The following is a 16720-nucleotide window of genomic DNA, read 5'->3' as shown; positions in this document are numbered from 1 at the left end:
TATTTAGGATGAAATTTCATTTTTATCATTGTGAGTGAAAAGTCCTCTTTTGATGTGGTTGGCATGTTTATTTCCACTGACGCGGCTAATGCTGGTGATGTTGGACTTCAGAAAAGTACCGTGTTATTGGTTTGTTTTTTCTTTCTCTATTCAAGCTCGTTTTATGAGCTATTCAAGCAACAGGCAGTTTTGAATGCAGTTGTGTTACGCAAATGAGTGTCGTTTTTAAACAGTCTTTTACCTGCTCTATAATCAAGCCAAATCAGAACAGTGGTAACGTGTTATTGTCAGTTTTACTCACTGTCTAAAAATGCAACCTATTTCTCTTGTCATAGGAATATCTGGACCTCAGTGGACCTCTTGAACAGTATTCACCCAGTTACCCTGACACGAGGAGTTCGTGTTCTTCAGGTGATGACTCTGTTTTTTCTCCCGATCCAATGCCTTATGAACCTTGTCTTCCCAAGTACCAACACATGAATGGAAGTGTTAAAACATGAGAAGAAATCATACAGAGGAGTAAAGAAACAAGAACATCAAGCTACCTACCATATACAAAACAAAATCTTTTCTCCAGGACCTTAATGTTTCTGCTTGTACATATGAAATATGGGGGGGGGGGGGGGACGGGACGAAAAAGGAAAAAAAAAAAGAAAACTTGGAGGAAAGCAGTCAGAACCTACATAAAGTATCTCATAATTTGCAACTTTTAAATGTTCCCAACAAAGAAGAATGTTTATGAACTGTGTCTCGATACCCATTGCTATCAATTTTCTGGCTTCCTGTAAGCTGCAACAGACTTTGTTTGTACAATGGACCAGTTGGACTTGAGGCAAACTCCGGGTCTGCCTTTCTTGTTTATTTTGTAATATTTGGAGAAAATATATGTTGGCACACACTTACAGAGCACAAACGCAGTATATAGGTGCTGGATGTATGTAAATATATTCAAAGTATGTATAAATATATATTATATATATTTACAATGAATTATTTTTTGTATTGATTTAAAAATGGATGTCCCAATCCACCTAGCAAATTAGTCTCTTTTTTAACAGCTATTTGCTAAATGCTGTTCTTACACAGATTTCTTAATTTTCACCATCCAAAGGTGGAAAATACTTTGCTTTCAGGGAAAATGGTATATCATTAATTTATTAACTAATTGGTAATGTACAAAACAGTTAATCGTTTATAGGGTTGTTGTGTTTTTGTAATTTAAATGGCATTTCTATGCAGGCAGCACAGAGAACTAGTAGATATATTGCTCAGACTTTACTAGTTTTCAGATCTTTAAAAAAAGAAATATTTACAGTATATAACTAATTTGGGAGAATTAAACTTTTGATTTATTTGTGTTAAAAACTGCAGTGTCAGATGATTATTCTTATCAAAACCAAATCCTTTAACAAGAAAGTCTTTTATTCTCAATACCTGTCACTTTAACAATTTAACTCTTTAGCAATGTTTCCCATGGCCAAAAAGCAGAATCATTCCACAAAAAAAAGAAAATTAAAAAAAAAAGAAAAAAATATTAAAGAGGGTTCCTAAAGTAAGGAAAGACATTAATTTGTCTATAACCATAGCAGAACGTACTGCTCTAAAAGGAGCTGAGCTTCTACCCTGAGTTGCACATGCATCAAATTAACTACAATTCTCTTCCCTGAGTTGGATAATAGGTTCCAGATCTTTTGGCCTGGATCTTTTGCCTTTTAGACTATCCCTCTATTGTAACTTAAGTTAAAAAGAGAGAAGTTGTTTATAATGACAATTTGCCATAGGAATATCAGCATCTTTTTAAGGGATTAATTCATGCTGACTCCAGTATTTCCTTCTGATCCATTCCATAACAGTAGGTATAGCACTGGCCTCTGCTAAAATATCACTGTTGTTTGTATCTTTTTACGGAAGTCTTGTGTTTTTACTCTCAGAACACTCACACTGATATGGCCATGCAATATGAATGCAAATTACACTGTTTTATGTGGTGGTGTTTTTTGTTGGTTTGTTTTTTTTTGCTGGTTTTTTTTTTTTTTAATTGGGTAAAAGAAGTATTAAAATCTGTTAACTTTTGTACTGACAATAAAATGTTTCTACAGATATTAATGTTAAAATTACAAAATAAATGTCATGCAGCTTATTTTTCCTAATCCTTTGTGTCATACAAAATGGTTTCCTGAACATCAAGTGATGGAATGCGTCCAGAAATGCTTCCTTTTGACCTTATCGTAGATCCTATATTACAAAGCAATTCTTTCAGGAATAATACTTTTGCCTCTGTCTTATAAAATGGCTGCTCATGAATAACCTGGGTTATTTGAGTAAACATACGTACAGTCCTTGGTGTTTGTGGGGTGGGACACTATTTGCTGGAAGATGGTTTGAAGTGTTCATAGTGTAGACATAAAATATATTCCCTTTGTTTAGTCAGGCTGTATCCTTTAATTAGTGAAGTTTCTCATACATACTGGAGAGGTTGGAGGACCGTTTGTATAGGAGATTGTAAAAAAATCATAACAGATGGAGAGAGAGTCATCATGGAAAGAATATGAAAGTTTGGGGATTTTTTTACTTGAAAACAGAAGGCAGACACACCAAAATAAGTAGTGCTTGAGACAGAAATGGGAACTTTATGGTCACATTACTGTTGCAGGTTAGCCAGAAAAGGGTTATTGAACCTGGTCTTCTCCACATGCTGTAAAAGTGCTCCAGACACCAAACTATTCTTTGGTTTCTTTTTGTCTCTTTCTACTTTGACCAGAAATCCCATACCAATCCCAAGAAACTTTCTAAAAAAAGTGCCTTTTAAAAGCTGGTGTTTTCCAACTAAGAATTATCTGATTGAAAAATTCCCACTGGCTCCAGTAAAAAAATAACAATTCCCTTTCCCCACGACATCTATTACTATTAGCAGCAATGGTAGCTACTGTCTGACAGAAACCACAATGTCCTTAATGACACACGTCTGGTTTTAAGATTCTCTTAAAGGGTATCATAAGATCTTGACTCTTGCTCTGCTCGTATTGAAATGAATTTAAATGCATCTTTACTACTTTGATATCTTTTTAAAATAACAGTACAGAATCACTCAGAAAAATGGTGGGAAGGTGCTATTAAACAATGTAAACTGGTTACCCTGATTTTGTTTTAAACACTTTACTTGCTTTTCCTTTGTTCGTTTTTGGTTTAGGTCTCAAAGATTTAGATTTGCACCTTGGAGATAGCCCACAATTTCACAAATGTTGGCTGAAGTATATTATGCCGTTTTCCTATTTTATAGTGTAATCCCTGGATTAAGTTTTTATTCTTTCCTGCTATCTGAAGACTTTCTTCTCCATCATTTGCTGACTAATTTCCTTCTATGAAAACACTGGCTCTAAAGCAGGGCACAGAAGCGCTCAGTTCCTGGGGGAGAAGCAGAACATCTTCTGGGGGGGAACTAGGCAGCAGAAAATAAAATCTGGCATTGAAATTTGTCCGAAGGGGAAATATTCTTTATTGCTGTGCCTACCTTTGGCTCTTTCATGAGAAGAAGGGGTTAGGAATTTGGATTGCTATCTCATCTAAAAATAAAGTTGCCATTAATAACAGGAGCAATAATGAAGAGTAGCATTATGTCAGGAAATTAATTTATATTGATGTGGATAATGAGGATTATGTTCCGTGTATCATCAGTTTCCTGCAGCAGCTAATTGTTTCTTGTCCCCCCCTTTTAAGTATCGATTCAAGTCAACTCTGCGTAATATATGAGAAAATATGGATGTAGAAACCAGGTTTGTTATGGCTGAAGTCCATAAACAAGTTCATATTGCCTGTTTTGTTTTTCACTTTTTTACTATAATATAGCAAGTAGCATGGGCTATAGACATCAGATAAGAATATAGTCTCTGTTCTGTCACTTTTTCTGTTGATTTCTTATCATTCGATATCTCTTTTCTTATGCATTTACAAAAGTAAGAGTTGAACTGCGTTCTGAGTTTCAAATCTGCCAAAGGGCAAGTAAGTTTACTGTTTTATTTCTGGAAGTAACATGAGCAAAGCTGTGTACAAAATCCAATAATTCTCATGTCTGGCCCTTGAGAAGAGAGCACCTGAGGTCTAGAGACCAACTTTTAAGTGAAAGATTAGGTGATCTCAACATAATTAAACCAAGAGAAGGTTAAGAGTTGTCTTGATCAGGTTATATAAACTGCTGTTAAGAGTAAAATACTTTTTAATAATAAAGGTCTCTTCCATAAAAGCCTGAAAGGTGGAGCAAGACCCATGCAGGCTAGGTGGGAAGGCGCACCTTTCGGTGGTGGAAGTAATCAGTGGTAGGAGCAGCGTACCCATCGATGGGTGCCATTGACCTTCCCTCGGTTGGAGCAAACATGATCTCCTGCGGCTCGACAGTGAGCAAAATCCAGCAGTCAAGTGAGCCGGTTATAATGTTTCCTCCTGTCCTCATGGTCTGTGATGTGGAAGCTCATGTCATGCAGATCCTGAACGGCAAGTTTTAGAGACTTTTCATAGTCCGGAAAATTTCAAGTATGTGCAGAGTGGCTGCTTGAATCAGTGTCTGATTGTTATTGTTGAGGAAAGGTAAAGGGCTGTTAGAAGACAAGTCCTTTAGCAAACCTTACAGAAACCTTCATATGCTTTAGTTTCATTTGGATTTTTTTAAGTAGCCTAACATACTCAAGGGAAAAAAAAGTTGCTATTCATAGAAGGGGAAAAAAACCCTAACCAACACCTGTTCTGAAAAGGTCATCTGTCCATTCTATAATCAGGAAGTTCTGTATCTGCATAATTTGATCTAATTATTGTCAAATTATTTTATTGATTTTTCCACAGTAAATGTAGTAAGTCTATGTGATGAAGCATAAGTTACCTCCAACAATTTGTGCTTGGAAAGAACGTCAATCCTTCCGCGCCTGCAAATACGTCTGTATTTCCGAGCTTTTGTCGCTGTGAGTCCTGAATGTTACAAGCAGCTTAAATGCGATAGTTTGTAAAGCAAGTCATCTTTTTTATCCCCTTTTACCTATGCAAAACTCCTATTTACCAGATTTGCCATAAAACTCCTAAAGGAGAGAGAAGATGGAGGTGGTCGTTCTCTTCACAAGGATGCACGGAGACAGAACAAGGGGCAAGAGGCACCCGTTGCTTCAGGGTATTTCTATCTGGATTTTAGAAACAATTTCTTCACTGTGAGACCACTTGGACACTGGGATAAGTTGCCTAGAGAAGCGGTGGAATCTATTAAAGATATTCAAGACTTGGCTTGACAGGACCGTGGATAACCTAATCTAAGGCCCTGCTTTCAACACAAGGTTGGCCAAGATGATCTCCGGGGTGCCTTCCAGCTGCAACTTTTCTGGGATTTGCAAATCTGCATTATTGGCCAAGGTAACCCAGTTCTGCAAAGGAGTTCTGGAAAGCTGCACTGGCTCGTGTTGGGGTAGTCAGTGGGATGCAGTAAATTCAATTTAGTGATGCTTTTAACAGGAGACAGATCCCCCTCTATTAAGGCATTTGGATTTTCGAAGTCAGGTCCTGGTTTGCTTTTGATTATCGCAGCTGGCCAAAAATTTTCTGATTGAATTCCTATGCAGTGGAAAACACTGTTTCGTCAAAAGCTTTCTAAAGCATGAGTGTCCTGCAGAAGATAAAGTATTTTGACCTTGTCAGAATGACATGACCCTATCAGAGTCATCTTGTCAGAAGGAAATGAAGTCATTTTATGTTGCAGCTATTTAATAGTAGACAGTAATATATAAAGTCAAAGTAGGAATTAAGTATTTTGATTTTTATCGAAACAGAATTGTTAGACTACCTCTAAGTGACACCCATGAACTGCAAATAATTGCACTTTTAAAATGTCTTTCTAGTTCAGGCTGATGATGAGTTTTTCTCCCAAGTACCAGAATTTCTTGAGGAATACACTTCTGCGTATCGATGATTATATTGCTTAGAGCTCCTATCAATATTTTGACAGGCTTTTTCCTGATGCACCAGCTATTGTCCCCTACAACCAGACAGCTGTGAGTGAGGCCAGAAGCCAGTATATCTCAGGAGGGTTTGTGAGGACCCTGGTACCATTTCCACTGACCAGCACCATGTGCTGGGACCAGGTCGCCTCCCCTGAAAGAGTGAATTACTGGGCAAGTTTTTCCAAAGCCTCAAAGGATTTCCAGGGAGGACTAATTTTTCCTTGTGGCAGAGGAGAAACTCATCTCTTCTGTTATGGCATCGTGCCTTTGAATTGTCTGAGGGGGTAAGGAGAGAGTGGAGAAATAGGACAGCAAACAAGAGTCCCGGTGTCACTGCTGTCTGGAAGAATCTATGGCCCATTATACTGGAATCAAAGTGAATTACAATTTATGGAAAAAAGAAAAAAAAAATCAATACTGCCAAGGACTGTTTTAAAGACATCTCAGAGAAGGTAGCCAAGGTGCAATATTTTGTCTAGACGTGTTTCCCTGGCACAACTATAATTTTTTTTTAGGGCTATTCAGCAGTATACGGTACTTTCTTTTCCAAAAGTTTGTTGCCACAGAGATGCGTAAACTGGCAGCTGAATACTGCTGTATTGCTAAATTCAGTAAGCGAGGGATCTGCCATGGGAATGATGGTTTGGGTGTTCAGAAGAGCAGGCTACATCCAGGTCTGGAAAGAGTGGCGGTGACGCTACTGGAGAAAATGGATTTGTACCACATCATGCCTGAATTTCAAGCGTTCTGTGTTAAGTCCTAACCGCCAAGAGCACTCAAGAGCGGTTTGCCACCATGAAAGGTTAGTGCCAGCGCTCCTGAGGACACTGACCACGCGTACCTGCAGCTGGCCTGCCATGAGGTCTCCTGAGGAGAGCAATTCAGCGCCGTGGCAGAAGGATCCTTTTGTTCTTTGCTCGACCAGCTGGTTTTTGGAGAGGACAGGACAGAGCCCACGATGTCCAGTTTCTGCCGGTGCAAAATTGGTTCGGAGATGAGGGACCTTTTTGGTGCGACCTTGGTACTGGTGGTGCAGAAGATGCTTGAACGGGGTCTTGGGCCGAAGGGAGATGGATGGTCTGCCGCAAGCGAGCAAGATACTGCGAGAAAAAGGGTGAGAGAACACTTGCGCAGTTGACGCTGGCTCTTAATTCAAAGTTTTTCCTTATGAAACTGCTCATTTTCTCCTCATCAGGTCCAGGAAGCCACCAACCCGAATGCCTCTTTGCATTCTCCCGGGGAGCTGCCAGGGGGTTTGAAATGAAACTGCCAGCGTGCAACTTGCCTGGCACGTCCAACTTCTCTGAAGCATTTTCTTTCATGAACACTCCCTCTTCTTACCAGTTTTTTTGACTGTATTTAATTTACTTTTAAATAAGATTTTTTTAAAAAGTATTTGCATTTTTCAGGTCACAATGTTGGGGGAAAAAACCCCAAACCCAAGGGTTTCTGCTAGGGAACTGTAAGTAATAAAAAATTTGCCTATATATTTTTCCAAATTAATATTTTCTCTCTCATTTAAAATTTCCAAGATTTGTTCCCTGGGAGCAGTTATAATAAATGGTGGACTTCTCCAGCTGATGTAATCCAAGACTTCATTCATGCCAGAGGAGACGTAATATTTATTTATCAGCTGGTCAATGAAGTATGATCCATTGGTTTGTTTTTTAATATTCAATAGCCCTTTTTTGGTATTTTTCAGGAAAAATAGTATGTTTATCTCTAGTTATCTATATAGACTAGATCTGTACAAGAGTTCTTGTAGGTCCAGCCCTACGGGTTGCTAAATCATAAGGCTAATGCCATATAAATGTTCAGTAGTCACATAATAGACGTAATCATGACAGGGTTCTGGAAGAGTGAATAAAATTGTTATTAACCAGATAAAAATTCTGAAGGAGAAATGTTTTTATTGTGAGTTAAAAGTGTTGAGTTTTTTTCCCTTAGTATTTGGCAGTGCTTTGCTTGCTCCTCATTTGACTTTTTGCTTCATTGTTCACAAATACTCTGTGGATCCTCATCTGGCTTAATAGTCGGGAAACAACAGTTACACTCAGGGTGGTTCCAACAAGTCTTAAAATTACCCCAGAATTTCATGCCCGGTCTCTCTTTCGATACCGACTGCCCTAAATATGAAGGATGTCACTTGGATCCAGACTTGGATCTTGTAATCTCTATTTTTCCGCCAACGTAAGTTGGTTTCACAGTTGCGTAGTAAGTGTGCTGAACTCGCTTTATTCTTTGTGTTGCAATAAACAAGGAGGAAAAATCTGCTGTGGTTTTCTTCAGGCTTTGTCTCACTCGTTGCAGACAGACGAGAAGGGAAGAGGCAGCAGTCCTTTGCTTTTCGGAGCGCTGCGTTCGTTGTCTTTCTTGCTGGAGCCTCCTCTACCTCCTGCCCTCGCACCCGCAGCCCGGAGCACACGCCACATCAGTAGTTAAAAAACATTACATCCTCAAAGACTTTCATATTTTATTGAGATTTCTTTGTAACTCGACTACAGACAGCCGTTGCTGCATTAATCAACTCCCTCTGTTTGACAAGTGGTAGATTTATGGTACTGCGTTGATGAAACCAAAATGCAATTAAACACAATCAATCAGTTCGGCTGAAGTTTCCCGATACTGCTCGCGGAATCCTTTTCAAGCGTCATTAGAGTTGGGGCTTCGAGAAGCATGGGGCAAAAACAAAGAAAAGAGGGTAGTTTTTCCAGCATATTTTCAGTCTCTCAAAATACACCCCCAAAGGTCTAAATGTTTTGGGGTTTTTTAAGAAAAAAAGAGCCAAGGGGAAGAATCTAGGGGTTTACTTTTGGTCCTGGAGTAAGAGTGGGGGTAAAAGGAGCATCAGATGGCGAAGTGGTAAGTCACTAAATTTGTATGGTTTCTGCAGGCGCAATGTCTGCTTTCACTCCAAGTGGCACAGCAGTCATTTTCAGTTCCTTTCCAGGGGGGATATTCCCACTTCATTCATTAATAGCAAAGATACGATACAAACATGGGGGAGTTGCATGCTGGGTTTGTAAACACTTTCTTAAACAGCTTTGGAGTTCTTGATTTCCACAGTATTTCTACACACATACCCCAGCAAGTGACTTCCAGAAAACTACCATGACGCACAAGTAGCTTAATTTCATGTATTTATTTATTTATTTGCTATTGAATGCAATTCTCTTTCCTCAAAGCAGCTGTGATGTTCATGTAGCGGGTCCAAAACATTTTGAGGTTTTGTTCTTCCATCCATTGTATATCCTTTGAGGAGAAGTCCTTAGTATTCCTTGAGGTTACACACATTAACAGATGCAGTGTCAATATTGTTATATCTGTTGCAACTAGAAGCATGTGTAAATTAGTATGCGCTCTTCATGTAGTATGAAGAGGGAAAGATACTCAGATATTAGTGCCTGTACTCCTTATGCAGTTTACATATTGAGTTGATTCTTATACAGGAGGTCAAGAATATATTCCCCTACACACTGCGGGAGGGATGTCCCAAGAGCTTTTTAACCCAGTGGACAATAAAAGGCAATTGTTTTCTGACAATAAAAGAAGATGGGACTCAACTTTTCCAGCAATAAACAAAGATTTAAAAAAAAAAAAAAAAAAAAAAAGAGACCTTTGTCTTTTCACTTGATCTATGTGTTGGGTCACTTAATAAATCTTCTGGTGTTCCTGGCACCTAATTCTGTGTTTGATAGGCAAGAAAGGCCAGTAGTGATTCTCATATATTTATTTTTCATTACAATCCCATCTTTATCTGAACTACTTCTGCTTTGAGTCTGCTACGGAGCCAGTACCCAAGACTCGCCCTAAAAAAGTAACGAGGATGTCTCTCAGCAAAATCTATGTACATTTGATGCCATTAAAAGTAGGCCTTTTGCCACTAGCCACATGTTTAGGTTTCTTATGATGCCAGAGTAACATGGTGAGGAAGTTGTCTCCATCCCTAAATCCCCACTTTGTGCCATTCTTCCAAAGGCAAAGAACATCTGGAGGGCGCGATGCTTGGCTTTTAGCACACCGTGTTGAAAAAAAGCGCGTCATGCAGCAGTAACCTTCTTCTGACGGTGGAAGGGCCATGGACATCTAGATAGCTGTGAGCGTTTCAAATGCTGGGAGCGTGAGTCTGTAGAAAATTATCGCTGTGTGTTTATCCCCTGTGTACGTGGCCATTTCATGAAAATGATGCTCCAGATGTGCAGAAGATGCTCCGGAGCTGGCAGCCGAGCTCGCAATGCCGCGGGCGCAGCAGTTACAGAAAGGAGCCTCCCCCCTGCAGCGATTTTTGTTTCCCCTAATTAACAGAAAAATGTTGGATTCTCTGGAATCTTGTGGTAACTGATGTGAAATGGTAAGCGTTCACATATGGTGTATCCGAAGCTTAGTGCGATAGGAGGTTTAGTGGTTGCAATTCCGGATCAGATTCTTGGACCGCTGAGTCTGACAGCTTGCTGCTACCGGTGCTCGGTACCCGGAGCAGTTTGCTGCTGTTTGCTGTCTCCAGAAGGGCTGCTGGGAGGCTTTGGAGAAAGGCACTGCAACTCCAAAATCAAGTCCTTCAGAGCAATGTTGCTTGTAAGGGTCATCTTCTCCCTGTGAACACCTTCTCTGCGCCCTGTTGCAGTACCAACCACCCACAGCTTCTCTGCCCACAGCAGCTGTATCAGGGAAGAAGCAGCTGATGGGGGGAAAAGTGTGTTCTCCCACATTTGCTTTTTCCCCCAAAAGGGACCCCCTCCCTCGTTAAAGCTCCCTAAGTCACGAGTGCCTGACCCACATCAATGCTGCTGGCTGCAGGAGCGAGCCACTTTCATCCTGGCCTTACTGGCTGTCACTTTACTTCCTAAAAAATGAATCCAAATTTTATTTTAGAACAAAAAAGCCACTTCCAGTGCCTCTGCAGTATGATCTTCTAAAGACAGCTACTGCCTTGACCATATAGCCTGGACACTGCACACACTCTGTTGGATTTTGGATTTGCTTTAAATTTTCCAATTGTTAATTTTATAATGTGTCCCTCGGGTCCCTTATTAATGGACAGCTTACAGAGGAGGTCTGGGTTACTGTTTACCACAGCCCTCAATACTTTGGCATCCCTTGAGTCAGATCGAGCTCTCAGGCTCCTGCTTGCCAAGTTAAATCCTTTTAGCATTTTTATAATCTCCAAACACACGTTTCTTCATCTCGCGGACGCAGGCTCTGCAATTCAGTAAGCAGTTGTTGTTTGAAATCGGATCATGATGAAATCTCTTAACAGCCATTCTATGAAAATATTTTGTTTAAAAAACACTCAAAACTTAATGGGAATGAAAATACCAGCAGCTGGATTGTAGTTTGAAGTCATAAGTCGGAGAAGCAGCTGGAACAGTGGGATTCAGAGAGACACTTCTAAATCTTCCTCTTCTTACAGGAACGTTTCAAGGCTGCTCTGTTTTGGCAGGCAATGAAAAGGACCCACTTGAGTTTAGCCTTCTCTGACCAGTATCGTATGCTGCTGTTACATCTGTCACAGCTTTGCAGATAGAGCACAAAAAAAAACCCCATTCTGTCTTTTTCTAAGTTTTACGAAGGGTTCTGATGAGCTCTGTGTACTCCCCAAACGTCATTGCCATTGCTGCCATATCTGAATAATGACTTGCTCTACTAGAGAAATTCATTTCTTCTCAGCTCCTCTAATGAGACTTACTGAAAAATATGCTGTAAAGAAGGATTCTGGATGACTTGTTCATTGGATGAGGGCTTACTCCTTCAGTCGTATTGAGTCTGGCTCTTAACTTATCCCAAAGCAGAGGTCTAATTAAATACAAGCATTCATGAACTTGCTAGACAATTTTTGTTGTGTTTTATTTATACTTGGTTGGAGAAGTTGTTAAGATTCAAATAGTTTGAAACCTTGGATACACACAGTAGTGTCCCTGCTATGAGTTCAGCTGGCAAAATGTTGTAAGTTTTCAGACCAGTTCTCTGTCCAATTTCTACTAGATAAAATTCCTTCCATCACAAGAGCTAATTGATAAGGGTGGAATTAATTGACTAGAGAAACTGCATTCTTGGGGTAGAAGTAATCTTCACATACAGCACAGCAGCTTCTTGTTTGTATCTGACAAGACTGGGAAAATGAATTTATAAAAAAATGTAATTTTGACATTGAGGCTGTAAGAGGTACATGCAAAAAAACCCCTAAATTAATGCAAACTTGTCAGAGCAGCCTTTAGATAAATTCTTCTCATTGGATGTTTACTTCCAAATTACACTTATGACCAGCAGGATATCTGGATGCCTAAAACATTTTTTAAAATCACAGATATAATAATGCAAACTTGGCACATAATGCAACGAGAATGTCAGCAATCTCAGAACTCCAAAAGCATCCAGTGCACTCGCCTGGATGAAGCATCCTGGTCTCTGTCACCAGCAATACAGGAACTCCAGTGAGGACTTTGGGGAGTTTAAAGAGGCATCCAAAGTGATTTAGTCATGGCAATCTTAACAATAATGATGGGCTTTTTGTTTGGTGGGGTTTTTTGCGGGGGGGGTTGTTTGTTTTTTTAATAACCTCGCATGCAAAGTGAGGTCAAGAGGCTTTAACAGCTGAGTGTAGTTGCAAAACTAAATGGTTAAGGATATAAACCAGATTTCTTCCAGCTTGAAGGAGTTGTCCTTGTTTTAACTCCTACTGAACAATCTCATTACCCTAAGGTAATCACAACTATGAGAATGAGAAGAGGGAGCAAGCATGTTTTAGTGCAGAAGAGGAACAATTATCTCCCATTACTCTCAGTCACTCCACTCTGACCATAGTGTAAATCATTTATTAGAGGATAAAATATGCTCCATATGCATATTTGGCTTATTCTTTCTCAGCAGTATTATTTCAGTGGCTATAAGCAACTTATTTTGTTCTTCAGGTATTTAAGACAAAACTGATTTTTGCTGGCTTTTTAATTCCTCCATCAAGTGTTTGATTAAGTGCATAGACACTGTATGCCTGCAGATAAGGCTGAAACTCATTAGTGCAGCCAGAACTGCAGTCTTCAGTTTTTCCTAATAGATTTTGTGGGAATGAAACTTGGGGGAGGTGACTGGAGAGGTATCCGTCTTGTTCATTTTAACGGGCTCTTTCTGAAACTCCTACGTGGAGACATTCCCTCTCCCTTACAGCGCCGCTCTAAACCCCTGGCATTAATTCAACAAACTGCTTGAATACTTGCTTCGTGCACATCCTTTATTACCACTCAAATCAAGCTGAGCGTAAACCATGTGCTCATACGCCAAAAATCAGGGCTTCTGCCTAAATGAGGTAGAGGTGGCCTGCGGGAAAGGGTTTTTAGGTGCCTTGAGTGCCCCATGTCAAGCAAGAGCCCGGTACGGGGCCACGGAGCAGGTATCGTACCTGCGATACGTACCAAGTTCTGGATCACTTTTCTGGGCCCACCTCCACGTTGATGCAAACAGTTCTCGAGCCAAAGTTGTCCCGAGGAGGAGAAGGTCCGTTAACAAATATAAACCAATCACTTGTAGCGGTTGACAACTAACTCTGGAGGGGTTTTTTGTTTCTTTAATCACCTTCCAAATTCTGTATTATGAAGATGCCTTTCTGGACAACACTGTAGACAGCAGGAGCGTCTCATCAGTTTGGCGATGTGGAGTGGACACAGATTAAAAATGTGATGCAGACTAGACCTGGTGAATATTTGCCAAAACATTCTGTGAATATTTATTTGGATTTTGAACTGAATTTACTTTGGCCTTGTTCCCCCTTCTTTGGAGCTCATACACTGAGCACTGCAGTCTTACCATCCCTGACCGTGTATAAAAACAACCTTTAAAATCACTTGCTTCAGCAGAAGTTAATTTTTGTATTATTTGCCACATTTGCATCACAGAGACTTGCCAAACTCTCCAAAAAGAAGGGAGAAAAAAGTGAGCGCAGCACTTCTGGCTGATCACAACAGCCACTGAAGTGACAATGAGGAAGGGAGTAGTGCTGATTGATAATTTTGCCTTGTAAGCATAGCAGAGATTAATTTTGTAGGGGAAAAAAGTATGGGAAAATGTATTTGCTCCCGCCTTTTGCTGAAGGTTACGGTTCACCCGGAGAGTAGTCACACCAATTCTTAAATCAGTAGGTGGTACCAAAGGAGAGGGAGATGTCAGGTGAAGGCATGTGAGTGGAAAAGGGGACCTGGGACTCTACAGCAGTTCTGCTGCCAGAGAAGGAAGTTTCTGTTACTGTAGATGACCTGTGTGTGCTTGCGTTCAAGTTGTGTTGAGGGTTTGTCCCCCAGGTTGTCTTACACGTGGGAGTAAATGTAGGTATTGGTCTAACGATGGAGTTGGCAGAACAAACTGGTAGCAGTGGCTGGAAAATATAGCTGGGGAGGCGGGGATGGATCGGTATCAGATAAAATGGCTTTAGCACAGAGTGTTTAGCAGCTCTATGAGCAATCAATGAAAGAAAGAAAATAAAGAAATAGAAGAAAAGACATCCTGGTGTGGTTTTAATAACGAGAGCATCCAAACAAGTTGTAATCTGCTCATGGAGTCTCTGCATTCAGGGAAGTTAAATCTGTCAAATACTTTATTGCCTTGAACATTCATTTGAGCAATCAGCGAGTTCATTCCACTCCTAAATAAGTATATAAACCAACAGAAAAGCATTAGTTTCAAGAATAGCTGACTGTCATATGGCTGAAAGCTGAGATTCCCAATCTGTTCAATCTGTTTTCCTTTATCATGCTGGAGTAGCCAGAATCCCAAATTGCTAGATTAGGTTTACTTTTCTGAGAAGAGTAATTTTTTAAAAATGATTTTACCACACATATGCCAGAGCTAAAGCACAAGCCCTCAGTTGTACTCTGCTGAAATTCATATCTGAATGCCATCGTTGTATTGATCAGTTGACTATCACTGCAGATGTTTGAGGGTTATGGATTCTTTCCTGAGATCATATTAAATATTAAATTAAGTTTCTGAATTACCAAAGTAAATAAAAGCATCAGCAAGTATAATTAATAAAAGAATATAAATGAATAACCAAGGAAGCCACATCAATTTATGCAGCCTGAATTTGTGAGCTGTACTTTATTTTGTGGTGCCAACTGCATGCTCCTGCGTCATTAAGTTATTGTCGTGGTATCTGGTTGTGGTCACTTGATTACAAAATAATTTTGTCATAAAAAAAATCTGTCTTCTAATACAAATCATATATTTAGTGTTCAGGATTTTCATGTGCTCTGAAGTTATCAAGTAATAAGCAAACTTTTTTTTTTCACAATTTTGAATATACCCTTGAGCATAATGGATTTTAAAATCCGCTCCAAACTTTTGCTATTGGAACACAGCCTAGCAGGAGGCTGTACATTGTGCAATAGTTCAGAGGAGGTAAGATTTTTTTTTAGAGTAATTTTTAAACCGGCTTTTAAAAGTGTAGGGTTTGAGAAACAGTTCAACACCGACTGATGCTGGACTGCGTGTAAAGTCTTTTTTGCATTCATGATCCTGTGAGTAAAATTATGCTGATGCCCTTCCTGGAACTGGCTAAATAGGGAGGGGGGAAGAAAAAAAAAAAGGGAAAAGAAACTCACAACTGCCAATCTACTGATGTCTTCCAGGTGGTGTCATCAGGCCCCGGTGCCAGTCTGAGCCAATGCTCTCAGAAGCAATCTGTGTATTCAGGGATCACAGCTGCCATGTTGTAGCGTATGATAATATTCCCCATATGAGCTTTAAACCACTGTTACAAGCAATTTTGTGAACTCCTTGCCACGCTGCCTTATTTCACCTCGTTATTGGATTTTTCTCCCAACTGCGCATGTCTTTCCCATGCTAAAGCTGTTGTTACCTTAATTACTATTAGTCAAATGAGAAACGCCTGAGCAGCATCCTGCTCTAAAGCAACAAAAACTAAAGGTATTTGCTGAAGGCAGAATGATGTGGCTTTGAGGATGAATGCTTGATAATAGTACCTTTAGCATTATCTATTGTGAAATTGGGGATAATTAGGTGTTGGGGAGTCTTTAATTTTTCTGGGTTGCTTTGCTGATACTTTACTGTTGTCCTGGAAGACAAGTTTGAAATGACAAAGCAGCAGAGAAATCTACTCTTTTTGTTGCAATATAGAACTGTCGCCGTAATTACTGTAATTCCAGGCTCACTAACGGTTGGTAGATCTCACACTCCGCCTAACATTATGGTAACCCCAACGATTTGGTATTTCCCACCCCGACGATGACTACGAGATGCCCCAAACGTGACTCTGCCCCAGCAGAATCACAGTTGTGTGCTGGTGTGCCCCTCCCCGGGGCAGGTTTGGCCGTAAACCCCGAGCGGGTGGATGGAGTTGGGTGAGGAGGTGTTTGCCCAAGAGCCGCAGCTGGGGCCTCCTTGCCCACCAGAGCCTCTTTGCTGGGACTGCCTTGCGAGGAGTGGGCGTGCTGGTGTCCTCCACCCTGAGGAGGATATGGGGGGAGCCTCTCCCCCTATGTTGCTCTGGGGAAAATGAAGTAAAGGCCAACGGAGCAAGGGGTATGACCTGCTGTGGCCCATGGCCATTGATCCTCCACCAGCAGCGAGGATCTCCGTTTCCCGAGGGTCTCTTCAACCTCTGCGCAGTGACCCCCTGCGCTCGCTCCTTGAGCTGATGCATCTTGTTTGTTTTCTTCTGTTTAACAGCAGATTTTGGCTTTGAACCATGGGCTGGAAGAGCAGGGCAGCTATTGCCCTTTTTCTGGCAGGTGTTGGCTGCC

General features: G+C 40.5%; 1 protein-coding gene across 12 annotated transcripts in view; it reads left to right on the top strand.

Moving 5' to 3' along the window:
* FGFR2 (fibroblast growth factor receptor 2) overlaps positions 1 to 2140 on the top strand; it is an 87039-nt gene extending 84899 nt beyond the window's left edge. For all 12 annotated transcript variants that reach the window (XM_075026532.1, XM_075026531.1, XM_075026536.1 and 9 more), the window contains one exon: positions 336 to 2140. In XM_075026532.1, coding sequence (XP_074882633.1) covers positions 336 to 500 — 165 coding nt within the window. In that variant the 3' untranslated portion in view covers positions 501 to 2140. The remainder of the gene's footprint in view (positions 1 to 335) is intronic.
* The last annotated feature ends 14580 nt before the right edge of the window (positions 2141 to 16720 follow it).

This window comes from Buteo buteo, chromosome 4, assembly GCF_964188355.1.
Source record: "Buteo buteo chromosome 4, bButBut1.hap1.1, whole genome shotgun sequence".
NCBI lineage: Eukaryota > Metazoa > Chordata > Aves > Accipitriformes > Accipitridae > Buteo > Buteo buteo.
This window is presented reverse-complemented; position numbering and strand designations above follow the sequence as displayed.